General features: G+C 43.3%; 2 protein-coding genes across 6 annotated transcripts in view; both read right to left on the bottom strand.

Moving 5' to 3' along the window:
• The window catches only part of RNF216 (ring finger protein 216), a 79,862-nt gene extending 78,456 nt beyond the window's left edge, over positions 1-1,406 (bottom strand). Inside the window, exon 1 of one of the 2 annotated variants that reach the window (XM_065645073.1) lies at positions 1,324-1,406. The gene's annotated coding sequence lies outside the window, so the exon portion shown is untranslated. The remainder of the gene's footprint in view (positions 1-1,323) is intronic. The other variant, XM_065645074.1, reaches the window with a different exon arrangement.
• A 2,253-nt stretch (positions 1,407-3,659) lies between these two features.
• SMURF1 (SMAD specific E3 ubiquitin protein ligase 1) overlaps positions 3,660-21,115 on the bottom strand; it is a 44,732-nt gene continuing 27,276 nt past the window's right edge. Inside the window, exons 6-18 of one of the 4 annotated variants that reach the window (XM_065644671.1) lie at positions 20,642-20,717; positions 20,042-20,295; positions 19,153-19,237; positions 16,921-17,067; positions 15,472-15,676; positions 15,097-15,200; positions 13,287-13,401; positions 12,148-12,326; positions 11,141-11,278; positions 10,648-10,768; positions 8,994-9,195; positions 8,098-8,182; positions 3,660-7,356 (exon numbers count right to left, since the gene is read on the bottom strand). In XM_065644671.1, coding sequence (XP_065500743.1) covers positions 7,257-7,356; positions 8,098-8,182; positions 8,994-9,195; positions 10,648-10,768; positions 11,141-11,278; positions 12,148-12,326; positions 13,287-13,401; positions 15,097-15,200; positions 15,472-15,676; positions 16,921-17,067; positions 19,153-19,237; positions 20,042-20,295; positions 20,642-20,717 — 1,811 coding nt within the window. In that variant the 3' untranslated portion in view covers positions 3,660-7,256. The remainder of the gene's footprint in view (positions 7,357-8,097; positions 8,183-8,993; positions 9,196-10,647; positions 10,769-11,140; positions 11,279-12,147; positions 12,327-13,286; positions 13,402-15,096; positions 15,201-15,471; positions 15,677-16,920; positions 17,068-19,152; positions 19,238-20,041; positions 20,296-20,641; positions 20,718-21,115) is intronic. The other 3 variants (XM_065644672.1, XM_065644673.1, XM_065644674.1) reach the window with 3 other exon arrangements.

The raw sequence follows: 21,115 nt of genomic DNA, 5'->3' as shown, positions 1-21,115 counted from the left end.
TTCCTCAGCATTACACCTCAATAACAGAAATAAAAGTGCACACCAGCAACATCAGCTTTTCTTTTTTAAAAAGCATCGGAGGTCTCAAACCAGCAACTAAGCCATAACACTTCACATAAGAAACTGAACCTTGCTTGATGAGCATGAAGGAAGCTGAACAGAAACATCGACAAACAAACTTATTCATATAAAAGTCACGTTTCTGGTATGGGTATTTTTCAATAACACCCTAAGGTTTTAAAAGACATTAGAAGACAACACTTGAGGTCATAAAGTGAAGGTGAGATGAAAAGTAAGACCTCCTGGCCAGATTTTCAGGTGCAAGTGGCTGTTCTCTGCCCAGGGGCCACACAAGGGTTCCAACGAGTGCAGCTGCAAAGCCAGGAGATCCACGGGATGCCGGTGACTTTCCAGGCCAACCCACATTTCGCCCATCCCAAACCCGTGTGCAGGGGCTGTGGGTGCGACCTCACGCTCCTCCTCCCGCACGCGCCGGATTTACCTACAGCTCTTCACCCTTGGAACACTTCTGTGAAACCCCGACCTTCCTCCAGCTGTTTGAAGGAACGAACGCGGCACCAGAAGCAGAAACACCCGTCAGACGCCTCTGTTACGCAAACGCCGTGTACGTTACTGCTCGCAGCCTTTGCCCTCTGCCCCCAAGCTGAGCCAGCACTTAAATCAATCAAGGGGAAGAGGAGGAGGATCTCTAACAGATCCCTCAGCTCTGAGGACAGCTGTGTTTGGGGTTTCCTTTCTGCAGCAGCTCCCACAGCAGATGCCTGAAACATCAAGATGTCCCAACGGCACCAAGTGTTTCCACAACAAGACAGGAAGGCACAAGAACAACCTTGTATCCGCCTTTCCCCAGAAGCGCCGGAACCGCTGCCGTTTTCCTTCCCGAGCACGAACACACAGCCCGGGGCACCTGGAACCAGCCGGTGAGGAGAGTCCAGGGGGAGCGGTGCTGGGAAACCGCACCTGGGGGTCCCCACCGCTGCACCTCCCTGAGGGGGCACACGGGGCCTCGGCAGGAGCCCGGGGCCGGAGGGAGGCGACAGCCCCCCGGGACCAGCCGCTGACCCCCGGGGGAGAAGGGAGCGGGGCGATCTCGGCCCTGAGGAGGGGAACGACGCGGCCCTAAGGGGAAGCGGGGGGAGGGCCCGGCCCAGAGCGGGAACACCCGCCCTGAGCGGGGGGCGGGCGCAGCGAGCGGGCCGAGGGGACAGACAAGGCCCGGGGGACAAGGCGGGGGGCCCCTCCCCCGCTGCTTGGCTCCCCCCGTTCTCCCTCGCCCCGCCCGGGCCGCGGTCCCGCACTCACCGGTCCCGCACTCACCGGGCCCGGCCGGCCCCGCTTCATTTAGCCGCCGCTGCCCGGCTGCTTCCGGCCGGCCCGCGCCACGTGACCGCGCCGCCCCGCACCATAGAGAGGAGCGGCGGGGAAGCGGCGCGCGGCGAGGGAGAGACGGGCGGCCCGAGCGGGTCCCTTCTCGGCTAAACCTACCATAGAGGCGGCGGGAGGGCGGTCCGCCAGGCGGCCCCGCCCCGCCCCCTTCCGGGCGCCCAGTGTTTTCGAGGGAAGGGGGCGGGGCCTGGGGAAGGGGCGGGGCCTGGGGCTGCACGTGTTTCCTCGGGGGGGCAGGAGCTTTGGGGGGTGCTGGTCCCGTATGGGGCGTTTGGGGTTTTAGCGAAGAAAGACTGAAAAGAGAAGGGAGAGGGAAGCACCGAATGCAAAACACCAACGGAAAATGTTGATATAGGGAGGTCTGTGAATGAAACCCCGTCCTGCTCTGCCTCGGTAAAGCACGTTGTGGGGGCAGTGTCGGGGCACGGGAGCATCAGAGAATCGTTTTGGTTGGGAGATCGAGTCCAACTGTCACGCCAGCCCCGGCACTGCCCCATGTCCCTGAGAACCTCATCTCCGTCTGTCCAACCCCTCCAGGGATGGTGACTCCAGCACTGCCCTGGGCAGCCTATTCCAATGCCCCACAGCCCTTTGGGGAAGAAATTGTTCCCCAGATCCAACCTCAACCTCCCCTGGCGCAACTTGAGGCCGTTTCCTCTGGTCCTGGCGCTTGTTCCTGGGGAGCAGAGCCCGACCCCCCCTGGCTCCAAGCTCCTTTCAGGCAGGTCAGAGATCAGAAGGTCTCCCCTCAGCTCCTGTTCTCCAGCTGAACCCCCGGGTCCCTCAGCCGCTCCCATCACACTTGTGCTCCAGCCCCTCACCAGCTCCGTTCCCTTCTCTCAACTCGCTCCAGCACCTCAAGGTCTCTCTTGTTGTGAGGGACCCAAAACTGAGCCCAGGATTTGAGGTTTGGCCTCAGCAGTGCCCATTACATGGGGACATCATCATAAAACAGAAAACAAATCGCCACTACGAGACCAGAGCTCCTGCTCACTGTCTGGCTTTGTACGTCCTGCAGAAACAGGCAGAGACTGGAAAATTCAACTTGAGGAATTTAATGGACTTGCCAAGCTTCCATAAAAGAGACAGTCAATTCCTTGAGCTCTGTAAGATTGTTTTCAGAGAAACATTTTTTATCTTGTCTTCAAGAACACCCCACAGCAACCCCCTCTCCAGCCCCTGGAGCAGGCGGCAGGAATCCTCTTTTAGCTACGTCCGCATACCAAAAGGATAGCAGAAAGCAGGAATACTTCCCAAAAAGCATTTATTAAAGGAAACACAAAGCAGGAGCAGAGTTTGACAGAGCACTGAAGGACTCACAGCATTTTTTTTCCTCCGAACCATGAGGCAGGAGTTGTTCAGTCCCTGCTGCTGGCTGGAACGAGGCAGTGGGTACATTAGTGCTTTTGATCGTATTGTGAAGTTACTCAAAGAATAAAAAACCACTATTGAATTGTGTCCCCCCCCATCTCTTTTTTAACAAAATCTGCACAGATTAAAGAAACCCTCCCTTTCAGATTGAGAGGGAAGGCTCCACGGCAGCGCACACCTGATACCAAGCACTGATCTGTCCCCACTTGAAAACCACTATTAATTAGGAAAAATAACAAATAGGAAAGCTGAGATTCATCAGCATTAAATAATCTTTCTCCAGCTCTCATTGAGGAAGCGATTATTATTTCATTCCTGAAAACTGAGGTTTTGGAAAAATAACCAGGACAAGTCATAAGGTAAGAAGGGAAAAAGATAAATGCTTTTAATTAATCAGTTAAAGAATGAATGAAATAAAGTGTTCTACGTGGAAAGGAGGATTTCTGCCAGGGCAGCCCATACAAATCTGTTAAATCAGGTGCATTTCCACACCTTGAGCACCGAGTCACCTCCCACGACTGCAGTCCCCGCAGAGGTGCTGCTTCTCACAAATGCTGATGCTGTTGGAGAAAACAACGATGCTCATTATTCATGAGACCAGTCACTGCCAACACTGGGGCGACTTCATCACATTGAATTCTGTCTGTCAAACACACCATTACTATCATCTTTTATTTAATCTTACTCGGTATTTTGTAAAGCTGCAGAATTTTTAATGACGGCGATATTTTTCTGCCGTTGCTGCCTTTCTCCTCCACCCCATCCCCGGCTACGCGCAGCACCACCACACTCCTTAATTATAAGCGTATCAGTTTTCCTGTGACTTCCATAAATATTTTAATGAACAAAATGGTGGATACCAAGAATTTAAAGTTGTGAGTTTATTGCATATGTAACAAAAATGAAAATGACCTCCTGGGTCCAGCCTACTATACAATCACTGTTTATTCCAGCTGGTTCCATAACCACATTAAATAGAACTAGTATTTCTTTAAATACTTTGATTTAGACATAAAATGAAACATTAGTGTACAACTTTCACAAAATAAATCTGCAATAAAAACAGTGGGAAGAATAACAAGGATAGCAGCAATACTTAAACATGACATTACAAAATAATAAATTAAAAAAATACATTATAAAGTGGTTGAGGAACAACAACAAAAAACCAAATTAAAACCAGATCCATACTGTGTTTCTGGGAACTTGCTGTGCCACGCGGCCCTGAACCTGGGCAGCGGCTCCAGAGGGCCCAGGGCTGGATCATTAGTTTACAAAATCTGTTGGATTTTATAACCACCTCGACCTGAACTGAGTACAGAACTGCTGAGCAAACGCCGATTTCACCACCTGGAGCTTCGAGCAGCCTTTTTGTGAAGCGGGGTCTCGTCTAACATAATGCCCAAGCTAACGCTAACGTTCCTAGAATGTTCTCATTTCTTCCAGATTTAGAACACGAGCAAAGTGGTGGTTTCCTACATCCCTGAGCAGGTAGGACAGGCTGATGAGCAGGATCAGGGCGAGCACGGGAGCTCTGTGCCGACGGACCAGCTTTGGGTTTGCCTTTAGGACAGGAATAAAAGACAACGCCGTCCCTTGTGTTTCCTTCAGATCCAAGAGTCTCCGTGTTACAAGGCGGAACGTGTAATGACAAAACGGACACCAGACTCGATGGTAATTCTTTGGGCAAGTTTGAGAAGTTAACAACCAGTTCAAGGGCTGGCGGAACAAGTGGGAACAAACATCCAAATTCCGACAGCGGAGGTTAATCCCAACAGCTCCCGAGATCTCCGAGGGTCACCGGCTCGAGCCAAGTTCGTGTTTCATCCTTCCCCAGCCCGGAAACCAGCCCCGGGAAGGACCAGCCATCGCTTCACCCCCGTTCTGCCTCACCTCTTTATTTTTCCTCCAGCCAGCCAGCCAGCTTTAAGGCCTGCCTCAAATGCGTGTACAGAACAATACAAAAAAAGTCTTCATCGTCACTGAAGTGGCACAAAATTGCAAAGACAACGCAATGGGAGAGGTGGTGAAGCTGTTTTAAAAGAGAACTGAAATAATTCAAATGACAGTGCCCTATTCTCATTACTATCAGCATGGAGGAGGTACCTTGACAAGGGCTTTTAAATACAGCAAAAAACAGACAGACTTTTCAAAACAACACTCCTTGCTTACTCTTATTTTGTGCATTCAATCAAACACTGAGCTAGCAAAGACATTAGGAACTATCATATGCCAACTGTGTCGCTGACATGAAGCTACATGATCTATAGATCTCCAAATCAAGGGCCTTTACCTTCACCTCACCTGGTTTTTACTGAGCCAGCTGTGCTGCATGTAGAGCTTGCGTGATAGGATTTTCCTTAGTAGTGGGATTTAGTATATATTTTTTTTCAAACTCTTTTAGTGAAAAATCCACGTGAAACTGCATGCAAAGCTTTTGGGCAATAATCCATTTTGCCTTCCGTCCCCCGCCCCCATCTGGCTGGTTTATTGCACATTCAAACGTACTGAAAGGATGAAATACACTCCGTGAACAGGTACGACTTCACAGCCATTTCAAAAAGCCGGGGCCGTGGGGATTCCGCTACTCAGCCCAAGACCGTACAGATGCTCCTCTGCAGATAGTTGCATTTCCTCTCTTTTCTGCAAAAGAGTCACGTAGTTTCATTTACGTCCCAACAACCAGCACTGCAGAAACCGGTCCCCAAGTGCCAGAAGATTCCTACAGAACGTGGGTCTAAATCTGCCTCTCCTGGACAGTCTTGCAGGATGAGCATCTTTAGCCACCCCGTGCAAATCTCACAATATGGTACAATTTTACACCTCCGATGCAGTCCTTACTCCCAACAACAAATCACAAGAATTATGGTCAATGGGAAAAAGAAAACCACAAACGAAACAGAGAAAGACACTAGGGTTTTGACAAATGTCTACTTTCTGTCCTATCACAGTTTAAAGCTATTATCAAATTCAATTAAAAAAAAAGACAAAATGGAAGTATTCCAGTAGACATCTTCTACGAATGACCTCTTACCCACAGCTGAATTTCAATGCACTATTCCATAAACATCACATCTGTTAGAGGTTTCAGTAATGGATCTCTCTAAAAATCAGGCTTGCCAAAGAAAAAAATCCTATACAAGTAAGTCTGCTTTACTTAAGTTTACTTAAGTTTGATAGGTAACCGGGTCTTTCTGAAGCTGCGTTATTTGTTAAAATACTGTCTCATCACGGTGTGCAAACTGGAAAAAATGTTAGTGATTCAGGTATTTGATTTGCTTTTGTTTCCCCTGGGAAGTTGTTTTAGCAATGTGTTAGAGAACAAACCTTTTAATATTAGTTTCAGATATTTGAAAAAATAGCCTTATATGGCTCTCTGGAGAAATTTTCATCCCTACAGAACTGAAGTCATAAATTCTTCCAATAGCTTTCTGTAACATTTAAAAATGTACTCACTGTATACTTACCCTTTTACCTCAACCTCCAAAAAAACCTTTCCCAAGGCCAAAAACTTCAGAATTCTGCTCTGTTAACTCAGCTTTTAGCAATTTCCATGAGAGTCTTACAATTTGAAGTCACACAAACAAATCTCGGGTAAAACAGTGGCACAGAAATCACAGCTTTGGGACTGAACAGATTTTTATCCTCTGTCTCCTCCTCACAAGGCTTCTCCGCAAGGTACTTACATCTGAACGAACTATGGAAAGTAATTCTGCAGGAGGAAATAATTGTTTTCATGTGCAAAACAATTAGATTTCAGCCAGGACAACCAAAAAGAAATCACACAATACCGTTTAAGCTGTCCCAGATTCCTTCACTTTTCTCAATGTGAGCCGCAGCTTCCACTGGGAGCTTCCTGCTAAGGCAGAGCTTGGATTTCTTTACCTTTCAGTTAAATGTTCGTGTGGAGGTATTTTCTGCTAGAAGTTTACTTTTTGAACTGCTGTTTAAAATGTGCAATGCAAATTCCAGTGCCAGTCAGACACTCTGCACCCGCCGGACTCTACGAGGGCTCAAGCTTGATTTAAGACAGACCAACCAGGTACTGGTACCAGCTGCAAGTCCTCAGCAAATCAAGCTCGTTCTTAATTACATTTTGATTCTCCTATTAAAAAAAACCCCACAGGTCACTGACCCTATCACAATATGTGTTACAAATCTAGCAGAATATCCTGTGTAACCAAAGCCAAATGCTGAACTTGGCTGTATTTTTGTTTTATGGGGGATGGAAGAAGAGGGAAGGGGTTATTGTAACAAAGGGGAGAAAAACAAAACCAAACAAAAAGAAGAGTTGGAAACCACCAACAAAAGCCCCTACCCCCACCCTCATCCACCAGCGGCGCAAGGGCAACAGCCCCGTCTCTAAGTTGTCCAGAGTTCCGATGCTTCAGACAGCTTAGCAGGAAGTTCACAGCAAGCTTCTTCTAGCTTTTATTTGGTGGTTCATGAGCTAGCATCTGTTTCCTTTGGTTGCTTTTTCACTCCACAGCAAACCCACATGTCTCTTCCACAGCTGTCAACAGCTTCTCATAAAGCTTCTCGTACGACTCATAAGGCGGAATGTCAATCCGGTTAAAGCTGGAGGTAAAATAACAAGACATTGCAGCATATGAATCTGAAATATGTATTGGGGAAAAAAAATTGAGATAAGCTACAAAGAATATAGATAGAATTTGTAAAAAAAATCAAAGAAAGCCTCAGCCACTTCAGTGGCTGAAGGAGACAAGATAAAAAACAACTGTAGTCTGCAGCAGGAATGCACAACTTAATAGGGAGGAGGAGGCAGGTGGCAGATGCAGGAGACGTGCAAATAAAGCGAGACAGCAGCCGGTTCACTCACCGCTCCGCCTGCAGACAACATGTGCCGCTGCTGAAATGATTTCCTGCCTCTAATAGAGCGAGACTTCCGTAGCGGAGCTCAGCTCTGTGCCCGTACCGTACCAATAGCGCACTTCTCCTACATTTTACATCTGAAAACTATTCTCTGTAATCCTGCGTGAGGACTCACTGCTGTGAGTCATTTCTCGGTGAACACCTTTGCTGAACGTGTAGAAATAAACTTACAAACATCTCATTGTCTGGAATAATCAACTCTGGGCTAAATGAAAACCACGGATAGTACAGAAGACAAACTATAAGAAGAGAAGTTGATTATTTTGCTGGCTGCGGAGTACAGATGTTTCCAAGTTAGCAAAGGACATGTGGGAGCCATCTCTGCATATCCCAGGGCTAATCCACAGCCAGGATCAACAGGGATGACTCCTTTAAAGCAATACAAAGGGAAAGCGAACACCGCCATGCAGAATGTTTTCGTCTTACCAAGTGTGGGCTTTTGGAAGGTTGTCTGTGTTTGCATCTATTAAATGGATGGTAAACAGTCTGGGTCCTGCAGCGCCTGTAGAACCTTACAGACAGACATGCTAGTTAATGCACTTCACCAAACCATCATTCACGCACACAGGTTTTGCTACTCATAGAAAGGCAAGAGAGAAAAATCACAGTTCCAGCTGTTAACATGTCACAGGCTAAATCTCTACGTCAGATTTGCAGCTGATGAAGGGATGGCAGAAGCGACAGGGCTGTTTGTGCCACTGAATGTACAGTATTTTGGAAAGCTGCTGAATTTTATATTAGCAAAGCTGCACCTTAAAAAAATGTAAAGACTTAAGTGCAAGAAGGTTTTCATTGTAAAACAGAACTGTGTATTTTAATTTTGAACATCAGTTTACCATCAGCCAACAGATGGAACGTTACCAGGAGAATCACAACAGCCTAGGACAACTGCCACCTTTTCTGATTAAAAATTCGAAATTTTCAGTAACTTGTTTTTAAGTCTAATGGTTTGCTCTCAAACAACGAAGGGAATAGAATTTTCATGTGGAAAAGTTGTTCGGTCAGCTCTATAATCATGTGTGTTCTTGCATGCAGTGATTTTAACATAAGTCCACAGAGTTGGAGGAGACTGATAAGCTCATATTGACACCAGTCAACGTGCAACACGATGACAGATTTACTGGCTTCTCTTGCTATCAGCAACAGCTGAAGCGTTTGCCATCAGCAGAGCTGCTGACAAATGAAAAACTGCTCTTGGGATCTAAAGTTTGTAAAGGCTTGAGTTACCCAGTAATACGCTGATATTTTACAAGGGGCTAAATACCACATGATTGTTATCTCTGTCCCCCACCACAGATTAACTCGGCCTCCACATCAGTCACCTTGTAAAGCCTTGAAACCTTGAAGTGGGACACGCGTCGAGCCCGTCACGAACTGCAGCAGCCTTGCCCTTCTTTCTTCATCAAACGTTTCCACCGCTTGCCAGAACCACTTCACGATATTGCTGTCTGCCATGCAGTGCTTTAGACGCGTGTTTGACTTCCAGTCATTCAGGTCTATCTTATCCAGGCCTCCGATGATCAGCTGTTAAAGGATTACAAAAACGCTTTAACGTTCAGTGTCATTTCAGGTTTGCAGCTATCAAAACATACATCCAACGATGTCACGAAGCCCAGCACTCTTTATGTGCTTGAACTGCCTTTTTGATGCATGGTAACACTCCAAAACTTTAGAACAGGCAGTAAATCTCTCCAGTTAAACTGTCATGAAACCGAGGCCAAGGAGTCAATAGCCGATTTGAGACCTGCTTTGTTAAATCTGTCCTACCTGAGAAGGACAGCACATCATTATGAGGGCACAGCACAGAGTGGGAAGGTGCGATGACATCTACTGTGCTACACAACATCGCTGTCTTGATGCAGATCTGTCCTAGCGGTGCCAATACCAACTACGACAGAATCCTTCTGGGTTTATGGCAACATCCTAGTTGGTTGTTTGTTCCATAACCCACAACAAGACACAGAAACTTTCATCTGTTTTCTGATGTCATTTAGAGAGGCTCTGACATGGACCAGACATGTTACTTCAATCTCTTTTCCAGATAACACCAGGTTGCAAAATACTGTCAAAGAAAGCCACTGCTGGCCATGAATCTAACAACCTGCCCTGGCAACGACAAATCAATGACATAAAGAGAACTCAAGACAAAATGTGCGTCACATTCTAAATTTCCTGTAATATTCCATATTGAGGCTCACATTTCTGAGAGCTACTATTTAGCAGCTGCCTTTTTGTGCCACCGAGACAGCACCCACTTGCACTCATCTACATTATTAGCACAGTTGTGACTGTTCTGACGCAGACAGTATTGAAATATTTAATGGATTTTTAATCTGCCTTTTCAAGCAGCTAGCAAATGGAATGCAATAACTCCATGGGATTAATTAGCATGCATGGATGACCAGCATGCAGCTAGTGCTTCCAACACCACAAATGGTCCGTATTCCACGGGTTACCTTATTTATTTAAAAAGGCAAAAAAAACAGAAGAAAAACTGCTACAACAGGAATTATTTTAAGGGCTAGCATTTTGCACCTCGGGATAGACTAATTTATTTTCTGTATGCATTACACTTCTATTTTAGTCCCTGTGCATACAGAAACAGCCATGTAGGGAGACAGTTATTGAAAAAAACAAGTTCTGGGGCAGAAAACCTGTAAGGTCTTGCCAACAATCCTCCAAACTTGCAGCACTCCCTCCCTGCCCAGACCACCTGCTGCAAGCATTAGTCCTTACTCAGACAACACGGTGTATTTGCCTTTCCCTGTTTAAGTGGCCCTCTCAATAATGTTAACCTAAAGAATGTCTAGAATAAACAAAAAAGGGTTTGGTTAAACAAATACACAGCTTTCTGGTATGTACGTTGGAATAAGTTTTGTTGGTTTGTTTTTTGTTTGTTTTGTTTTTTTAAAATCAGTGCTTGATTGTGGATCAGACAAATTACAAAACAATATTCCATGTGGATAAAACATATACCTCAAGTTCCTTCTGGTCGAAAGGCTTAAGGAGATGTTGAGGAATAAGTTCATTAAAACCTTTCTGCAGAGCCAGGAACTGCGCCTCTATTCCTCTCATAAATCGCCAGTTTACATACAACCTGCATGGGGAAAAGAAAAAGTCAGGGATGATGAGCTAGACAGGACTGGGCTTTTTACAGCAGCGCTGGAAAATGCTCGTTTTGACAGAGGAGCTTGTTTTAATACACACATTTTGTACTATGAAAGAAGTGCTTATCAGTTCCTTTTTCCATCAACAATTAATTATGGTTAGAAAAAACAAAGTACAATTCACAGCTTCATCTTCCCAGGTCTTACAATAGAACATTGTGTGAAAATGCTTATGTCATTTACGACTCAAGCATTTCCCCCCCAAATACTTACTTCATTAGCTCCACTATATTAAAAAAAATTAATCTCTTTACTATTTTCTTTGCACTGCACTTGCAGGATATATTTTTGTTCTGCAATACCTGACATATTCTTTCTTGTTCTCTTCTGTCACTGGAATATTCCTGCCATTTGGTTTGAGTTCATGCTGTAAAATCCGCCCAAAAGCATTGTGTTCCACACAAAATGTATGGTCCAGAACTGGGGTGATATCGTTCTCTCTGGCAACACAAAGACAGAGGGTAAACCTGGTGGTTTTGATATTTTGATAACTCTCAGTGGTGATGCTGACAGTTTGTTATTTGAACATTTAGTCTACAGGATAAACCTAGTAACTCGCCATCTGCATTTCACACCACTAGAGGAATATTTCCACGATCACCGATTTCTGTGTAGCTTAATGCATCCTGAAGAGCCCGACCAGATATCTCAACCTCACTATTCTAATTCTAGTATTACTCAGGATAATGAAGAAATAATTAAACCCTATATACACAAACACACAAATATATATGTACAGACACAGAGCAATAAACTGATCTGCTGTCATGTATTGGTGTGAAGCATGGAAGAGACCAGGTAACTTTAAATATAAAATTTAAAACAGCATTTAATTAAAAAACCCTGAGATAATGCAAAGCAGTGCTGAGGAGTCTCAAAGCTACACTCAATATTGGATTTTTTCCTGAACTCTAAGAGTACAGAGGCCCAAATGACTTCTGTTTATTTCCATTTTAACCAAAGTTAGTTTTCTTTTGAACAAAACTGTTTTTTCCCTCAGAACTCGGTCCTGACTTTGGATTTTGATACTGCCATATGCTACCATACCCATGCAAAGTTTAACGATTTAGTATCTACTTTGCTGCAAGGAGAGTTAACACAGAGTTTGCAATGAGAACTTTTCCTCAAGTACCTTGAGCTTTTTGACATGGAAACAGCATTTATAGAAACAGCATTTTAATAATTTTGTACATATCTCCCCAATCACAAGATTTTGGCAAACATTTTCTATAAAGCTTTACCTCACTATTGCCAACATGCTCTACCCCATCCTCCCTACAGCGAGGCAATATATAAATACAGTACTTACAAAATCCAGACTAAACTTTTGTGTAATTCTGGGTCAACAGATTCCAGATCGGAGAGCTGAATGGGTTTCCCCAGAAGCTGTTTGTAAAAGGGAACCGTGAAACCCCCGTTGATATAGTGTCCATGGAACACAGCCAAACCCATTATCCGACCAACAAAATGGAAATAAGACAAATGGTCCTGCAGGGAGAGGAGAAAAAAGTCAGGGAGTGGGAAGACACTGACACCTTGTGGTTACATCTACACCATCACTTGTATGTTCAGTCACGTTTTCTGCAACTCTGGGCAAGAGGAGCCACCGTTTTTCCTCATGACATAACCAAGAGCAGAAGCATTTAATGATTAAATGCCTCAAACAAGTCTCTGTGCATTACCTAACCAATAAATTGGATACAAGTGCTCTAGACCTCTCAAAGGGCAGAACTCCTGAAACGAAAACCCACATAAATCCCTCAGAATCCAAGATATGACCATTACAAACAAATTAGTTTATTCTTTGTTCAACCATCAAAACCTTTTTGCTCTTGAGGAAGCAGGCCATGTGCTCACTTCCTCCATGTTGCTTATAAACTGATTTTTGAAAACTGAGGCCTAAGTCCTATGGTTGAGATTCTTCCAATCTGTTCCCCCCCGTCTTACAGAGTAAATGTCAGGAAATGTCACGTCCGGAAAAATTCCCCTGTAATAATACAGAATTGTGGCTCTTTTTAGTGTCTGCATCAATACAAATCCTCCAGTAAGGAGGAAAAAAAAAACCAAAACCCTGAGCACAGCAGCTTATTGAGGAAGGGCACACAAGCCCCGACAGCCACGGGGTGAAGATGCTCAGGACATGATGCTGCTCACACAACCACCCGCGAAGATGAATTTCACTCCTGGACACCTTCTCAGAATTGCCATGCATCCCACTCAGTGGCGAGGAGTCTCAAAGAAATCCGATATTTATCAAAGGATATCTCCTCTCTCGCGTTCTTCATTTCCGAACAAACCTCTCTGCTTCATACTGCATCAATGTAAGACTCATTAACACTTTCTGCTTCACCCTTCAGGTTACACCCTTGTCACGGAAGAACAGCTCTAACAAAAAACTGCAGGGGACATCTTTTCAACCAGGTATGTTGCTCAGAAGTTAACACTTACAGGATTGATAGAAGAGTCTGGGTTGATTTGCAGCATGTAAATATTATCTGTGGAGTACTGGAAGAGTCCATAATAGGGATTTAACATTTCATGGCACAGTAAGTACAACCATTCTCTGGAAAAAAAAAAAAAAGTATTTTAGAAGGGTGCAACCTCCACTTAAGTTTCAGACAACACAATCATTGTGAATCAAACTAGTCATCAGTTATGAAATACTTATTTCAAAATCAGATCACCTCGTCCTGCCCTCCATTTGCAGACCAAAAAGGTACGCTTAAAAACCTAGAAAGTGTCTTACTCCCCTCACAGACAGACTTGTTTAAGTTTAGAAGTACTGAAGGGATTAACATCAGAGAAGCTATAACAAACAAGCTGTTAGACAAGCCATCAACAACTTGAGTCTGAACAAGACCCACTTCCAAAAAAATCCTGCCTCTGTACAGAGTTCTGTTTTTTGGAGACTAAGAGACTCACTCCTGTGCCACCTGTACAGTGTAAAGAAATATTCAAAAAATCTGCTGTTTAAAATCAGTTCGGTCACTGGAGGTCTTTAGAAAAGCTGTTCTTCTGCAAATGCTTGATGACTAGAGAATCTCTGCTTTCAGCAGACAGCCCAGAAGGGGCAGAGACCAAATGCATTAAAAGAGGGGGGTTAGGTAAATTCTCTCACCTCAGTAACATACAAGGACTGGAATGGAACTAAAGCTATTTCTGACCTCCCAACTCACCATGACAAATATCCCGTGATTATTAAATTTGGAAACCCATCCCAGGTCCAAAATATTTGGAGGGAACTATCAACTTTAATGCTTTGAAGTGAAAAAAGTCTGTTGCAGCAAATGGGCAATTATGAAAACCAATTACGAAAACCATCAGGGCAACAGGATGCCAACACCAAAGACACTCAAGGTTGCCTCAGGTAAAGCAGCTCAGAATGTTTCAAGTTCTCTCCTTTGTCCAGCGATGGGTTCCTAAAAGACACCTCAGTGGGTGATGCAGCTTCTGTGGATTGAGAAATTACTGAATTTACCAGGCATCTGAGCCATTGCAAAGATGAACGTTTGGGTGATGATGTTACAATCGACTCCAGAACTTCAGATCTGATATGACCCACAGGGAACTATTATTATTTTTAAGAGGGAGGCAAATCTTCTCTAAAATTTTAGCCTTTGTTTAGGATCAGTTCATTTCCATTCCTGCTCCAACAGACCAGAGGACTCTCCTGAATGTGGCTGAGACATAACAAAAAGGAAACCCTTTTGCAATCCATTCACTGGAAATCAGGCAGGTGTATTTAACAAAACTTCACTGTGACTTGGCTTTTGCTTCAGAGTCTATACGCTTCTCGAAAGACCTCACAATTTGAGCAGATCACACTTTTACTTATGAAAACGGAGCCTGTTGCTGGGATCAGCACTTTCTCCAATAAGATCAATGACCAAACCTGAACAAGCCTTTTACACTCAGCGGGTAATGGTGATGAAACCAGAGTACCTATGGGGAAGAGTGGAAATGGAAACACCTCGATCGGGCCTTAATTCCAGTAATGTTTGCAAACACAAGTTGTGCCAAGTGATTTAGCGTGAGCCTTTGACAACAGGAGGGCTGTGGGACAACTGTTAAATCACATTTCCACGTTCCAATCTACCATGATGCGAACACTGAAGCTACAACCACCACCTATACACTAAACCACAAATAACTTACACATACCATTAACAGATCATTTGAAAGGGAATTATATCAGCCATGGGTTGCTTTAAGGATAATTTTACAGTTAAAAAGTGTCAGACAACCCCCCAAATCTCACCTTGCTACTCCTCCGTAATCCAGGCCTTCCTCTCCTCGAAATTTCACCATAAGCCTCTTTTTCAAGTCCTTTGGCCTCATCTTCATTATCTGACGGTAGGATTCCTACATGTGTATTTTTTACAATCAGACATTTTATTTCCTTCCTGTAATTGAGTCTACTAAGATACACTACTGTAATACATAGTTACTCAACTACAGAAAACATTATTCTGCTAACGTGCTAATCTAAAGCAAATTCCAAGGACAGCTCCGTTAATACTTGGTCGCATCCTCTACCTCCCTCATGAAGCAGAGCTGCTATAATTCAAGACCAGTTTTACTTAACTATTGAATGACAAAAGCTGCTATTAGTAGTAACAAGTCAATCAAATACCTCAAATATTTCCTCTCTGGATACTTCGATGCGACAGTGACCAGCTTGTGGTTGCTGAAGAGAGAGCTCATGTCTAAGAACTTTCAACTTTTGTACCAAGTCTCTTTCATATCTTTGTGCAGGCAACTCCTCACCGTCTTCTAGTGAGCCCTCGTTCGGAGCTGGCAGAGGCTGCTGGCTGGGCTCTTTTAGCTGGCATTGATGGCTTTGAAAGGAGAGTAAAATATTTATTCGAGAAGCATAATCAAAAGGAATATGTAAAACAACAATGGAAGAACTGATCAAGCTTCTCTAGGAGGAACCTGGAGTGAAATGCATATTCAGCTGGGTAAGTTCTACAGCATCGTTACCCTGTATTCAGGGATGTAGAAACACATATTTACAATGAAGAGCTTCAACATTTTTCATCTCAGTCTTTATATGGCAATACATTGTGAGAAGGCTGTGGAGCACGATCACTGAATGCTGGCCGAGCAGTAATCAAAAAGTTTCTGTGGTGTTTCCCCCATTCGGAGACAACTTTCAAGAGCAGAACACAAAGAGAGACCTCTACTGAAACAAACAGCAGCTTCCTAAGAGGAACCATCTAACAACTGTCAGGAATTTTATTCCAGCTCCATGCAAAATAACACTGGGGATTCTTGACACAGTGGAAGTACTGCACCTATGGTTATTAAAAGAGAAAGATGTCCTTGTCTGAAATAGCTGTAGCTTCATACATTCAACTATACTTATCAATCAGTGCTTTATTTGGCTTGTGGAGAAATTATTTTTTTGATACAAAGATTCCCCAGCTGGCTTCAAGCACAGATAACCCAGTTCCAGGAAAAAAGTCTGATCCTGGGCACAAGCAGCACTGCCAGGCTGCTCCAGGGCTGCTTCTCCAACAGTTCAGCTGCCTCTGCAGGATGCAGAGCTTGAGCTTATTAAATTCTGCTAAACCCGAGCCGGCTGTGCACAGCACCAGACTCCAGCTGGCTTGATATTCCTGTTGTCTGGAGCTCAATGAAACCAGTTCGGGTCCAGCACAGAACGAGAACTGCTGATCCAGAGAGGCACGAGCTGACGGTTGTGGAACCGCCTGGCAGAGCCTCTGCCCCACAGCCCAGCATTTCCACAACTGCATGTTCGCTCCAGCACAGCTTGGGGCAATTGCGTCAAACCAGTTTAAAGAGATCAGTGTTGTGCTGAAATAAGGAAGCCCTCCCTCAAACCTGAGCACTGCAAAGCATAGTAAAAACATTTTGGAAGAGTCTCGTTTAGATAAAACCAGCGCTGAGAACAAACGCTCAGGCTCTGACTAGAGCACTGGTTGCATCTGTTCCCCAATATCATTATCGTGCAGTTTTTCAGCCTCTCTTGACTCCCAAACTATAGTTAAAATTGGACAAAAATAAAAGGTTTAAGAATCCAAACCTGAGATGAATTATTTATCAGCAAGGTTCTTACTTCATGATGTGATGTAGTCGTGGATCTGTGAATTGTGTGGTTCTGTTGTTGTGATCTACAAAATATATCCTTCCTGAAACTGTACTTCGAACTTCCCAACCTGGAGGCAAAGGTCCCAGTTCATCACAATTCACACTGTTAAGGTCTCTAAGAAGAAAAACAAACAAAAAGTTGCAAAACATTTTCTGTGTTTGAAACGCTTTGCAAGCATCAAATCTGTACAGTTTAAAAATAACTTTAATTTGCAACTTCAGTATCATTTAGGTGATGACAGGGCTTCTGAGGGCTGTAAAAAGAGGAAAAGACATTTTTTTGTAACAAAAATTTCACACAAAAAATCCCGTTAACACTAATGTGATCCATGTGCAGAAAACCAAACAATTAAGCAAAGGCCTCTGCACCATCCATTGAGTCTCCAAAGATCTCAGTAAGTTAAGAAGCTAAGGCAGCCAAATACTAAAATCACCTAAAAAAAAAAATCACTTCGTTAATTAGACAAGGTTAAAATCCTAACTATTTGACTTCTAAAACATTGAGAGTAAGGCTGTACCAACACATCCACCCCTTTCATCCTAGATCAATTTTTGGTCTCGTTCTAAGCGCTGCTAAAGGTTGTCATTCACATTAACGTTGTATTTGAATTCAATACATAGGATGTATTTACACCTAGAAAATTGAAAACACTTAAGAGCCCAGACAACACAGTTTAAAACACTGAGAACGGCAAGAAAAGGAAGGAGGAAATAAGTTTATTTTTAGACAGAAAAGCTATTGTTAAGCAAAGTATTCTCTAGACAGCTGGCATGGATTCATCTTTTATCCAGGGTTGGAGACACCCCTCTATATATTTCCTTACCTAAATCTAACCGTGCAACATCAGTATAAATGAGTAAACTGAGAAACTTTAGAAAAGGTAGAAACACACCAAAGGCTTCATTAGTGTCAGAGGGATCACAAGGCAGCCGGGGATACAGGGGCAGACAGACAAGCCTTTGTTAGGCTCCTTAAAGGAGATTATGGTTGAAAACATTTGTTTCAATCAGCTGTGCATCTGAAAGTACTTTAGAGATCTGATTACAGCAAGTTTTAACCTCCATCTGTGCTAAATGCCAAGGTTAGGTTTTTGCACTGCAACCTGGGAGCAGGAAAGCCACCTTTAACTAAAATAAGAGCGACCTGCGACTCACAAGACACTGTTGTGTCCACTGACGTTGTTGGTCCTGAAAACCTGGCTCTAAGATTTGTTGTGAGAAGCAGCAGCACCTTTTATCTGACCAACCAGCATCACTTGAAGAAGGGACAAAGCTCTGGGCACACAAGCCTGACATAAGTGGCACGAACGAATGTTCTGCCAATGATACCAGCTAATCTAACATCACCTATTTTCTCTTTCCCTCTCAACTTTATTTTTCATATCCTTCCACACACTGTGGTTTTATCAACACTTTTGCCTACACCACGTTATATCATTTTTCTAATATCCCGTATCACGTTTGTGTATTATCCAGGCAGCACAGCAGCTGAAGAGTTACAAATTTTTGTGTTTCCCTCTAGAATCTGGTGTGCAGGTGGTCCCAGATTCAGAGCTCCTCAAGGAACAGCACCAGACCTTAGTCACAAAGACTAAGGATTAACTGCAGGTTAAGGTTTAGAGAGGCTTTACTCAGTTAATCATATGGAGGAGTCACATTTTCTAGCTGCAAATCATTGGTCTAAAGCATAAAAAACCTCAACACCACTTCGAGTTTAAAGAGGACGAGTAATCTCTCCTTCAGTTCTATATAAGTGAGCACTATTAGAGCAAAAGTTACAAGTTCAATACTCAAGAAACAATGGCTTTGAGGAAGTAGTCACTTTTTAATTCAATTTGCAGTCCAAAATGTTTTCATACCAAAAAAAAATAGGTAAGATTCAGAAATCTGTACCTTCATCAAAAAACAAAGTCACATGAACATTTTAGGAAGAATTTGTCAAATGGGAATTCCTGAAGGGCTACATATTTTTTCCTTTTTGTTTTAAATGAATCACAAGTAGACAATTCTTTCTTTCAAAAAGAGCAATACTTAACATTTGGTGAAAAGGTAACTAGAAAAATCCAAAATGATTCCTCTGCTTGTAGGTCTCCCTTTAAATTTAGACAAGCCATGTAATAGATTTTTGCTGTTAAAGATACAGCTCACTGCCATACACACACAAACAAAAAAACCTGACTTTGTAACTATAAATACATACCTTGGTATCCTCGGGTCATGCCATGTGCTGACTCCAGTCTGTGTGTGCAAAAAATAAACCTGTCCCTGTACCGTTGTTCTTTGTTCTATGGAAAGGGAAGAAAGATTATTCCTAATTACAAATCTGAAAAAAAAAATCAGAATAAACAGTTTGTTCAGAGCCATTCACACATCATCTTTCTGTCGGAGCTATGATAAAGTACTTGATCCATCCCACCTGATCTCTTGCAGCATGGACTGCTTTGTCCTTACACACTTTCTTCACAAATTTACTTGACTACACATTTCAGTGTTCTTTCTGAAACTCACAAATCCATACACCAGTATGTTTTAGTTTGCATTTTTATTTTTAGATCTTGAGACAAGCCAAACCCCCAAACTGGATTTCTTTACTCCTAGATTTGGTGTGCTCTTTTCCGAGATTTAAATTCTCCTTAATCTTATCCTTTCTAATCCTCTGTACTACTGGCTTCTTTGTTGCTTTTATATTTTCCTGATCTTTTCTCAAATGTGGGCTCAAACCTACACAACATGCCAAGGGGGAAGGAAAAAATAGCATTTCTGCTCTAGTTTAAAGAGCTCCTGACATTCGTTCTCCCTAGATACACAGCCAAGATTAGCAGTGAATTTTCTGTAACAGCATCATACCACAAACTTGTGTTTAATTTACCATCAACCCCTCCGTGTATCCTGGCATAACCAACTGCTAATTAGCCAATCCCAAACTCCCATCTGCGCTGCTCGGTTCCTTTTCCAAAATGCAGACCATTAGATGTACACGGATGCTGCACGTTCTAACAGGTAAAACGCATCTCTTTCTTAAAATGGGAGAATTTTTCCCTAAAGTCTTTAGGAAAAACTTCAGGTTTATAGTTCTGGAAAAGTCTTACCGTAGCCTTCTGGTAGGTCAGGCGACTGGTGACCGTGGGGTCTGTTCTGAGGTGTCTGTACGTGACCTCGGACTTCAGGAGTCCGCAGTCGCTGTGCCTGGAGCCTCTGATCCTGGCCGGGGGACTCGACGAAGCGACAGTTGCCTCCACCAGCAGCGCCCGTAGTGTCTGTGTATGGTGCTGGTTCCTCCATAAAACAGCTCAGCGGCCTCCCCGGCCCGGAATCTTCATAAACCGTTCTGAAAATGGGGAAACTTCAAGAGTTTCCATCACAGAGACGTGAATGCAGAAATCACCGTTTCTCTCTCTCTCTCTCTCCATTACTCCAAACTTTTAATGCAAGATAGGCCACTTTCTCAATGTTTTTATACCTCGAATTTCTCATGGAAGTGCGGGAAGCACCGGTAACACAAAACCACCAAATCCTACCCAGTTTAGCTTATTTACTTCAAGCAAGTATCCAGCTATAACCTTACTACTGGAGACATATTCCCAGACAATAGATTAGTCACACCGATATTTAATATTTCTAGTGTTAATTACATGATTTCCACATATAAACCATTTTTTCTAATGGAGTGTAAAGAAAGCAATCCTTACCCTTCATTCTCCAAAAGCCCTCTACAGTCTACTACGGAACCTCCTGTGCCTATTCTGTCCCGTGTCTGTAAACTGACTGAAATAAAAACCAAACAAATGAAACTTAATAATAAAAGAACAACTGTTCTCTTAAAAAAAACATAAAGCCAAACAATCCACATTTATACAGAGTAAAATATGAAGGAAAGCTATATCCTACTCAAGAGCACATCACTTACCAAAACTCCTTCTATAACCCTAAAGTTTACTGATTTTTTAAAAATGGAGAAGAGAAATCAGAGGCATCACAACATCAAAATTTAAGCTGAGTCTATTTCTGTAAGTATCAAAATGTCAGGATCTACATCTGTGTTTCCTGAGGACCCTGAAAGGTCAGCTGGAAAGAAACTGCTCACCACTAGATGTCATCACGACAGTGAGAATTTGGGTTTTGCCCAATGTATTTATATATCAATGAAAAACTTGGGTTGGAGG

The sequence above is a fragment of the Caloenas nicobarica genome, chromosome 14 (genome assembly GCF_036013445.1).
Source record: "Caloenas nicobarica isolate bCalNic1 chromosome 14, bCalNic1.hap1, whole genome shotgun sequence".
In the NCBI taxonomy this organism is placed as follows: Eukaryota; Metazoa; Chordata; class Aves; order Columbiformes; family Columbidae; genus Caloenas; species Caloenas nicobarica.
This window is presented reverse-complemented; position numbering and strand designations above follow the sequence as displayed.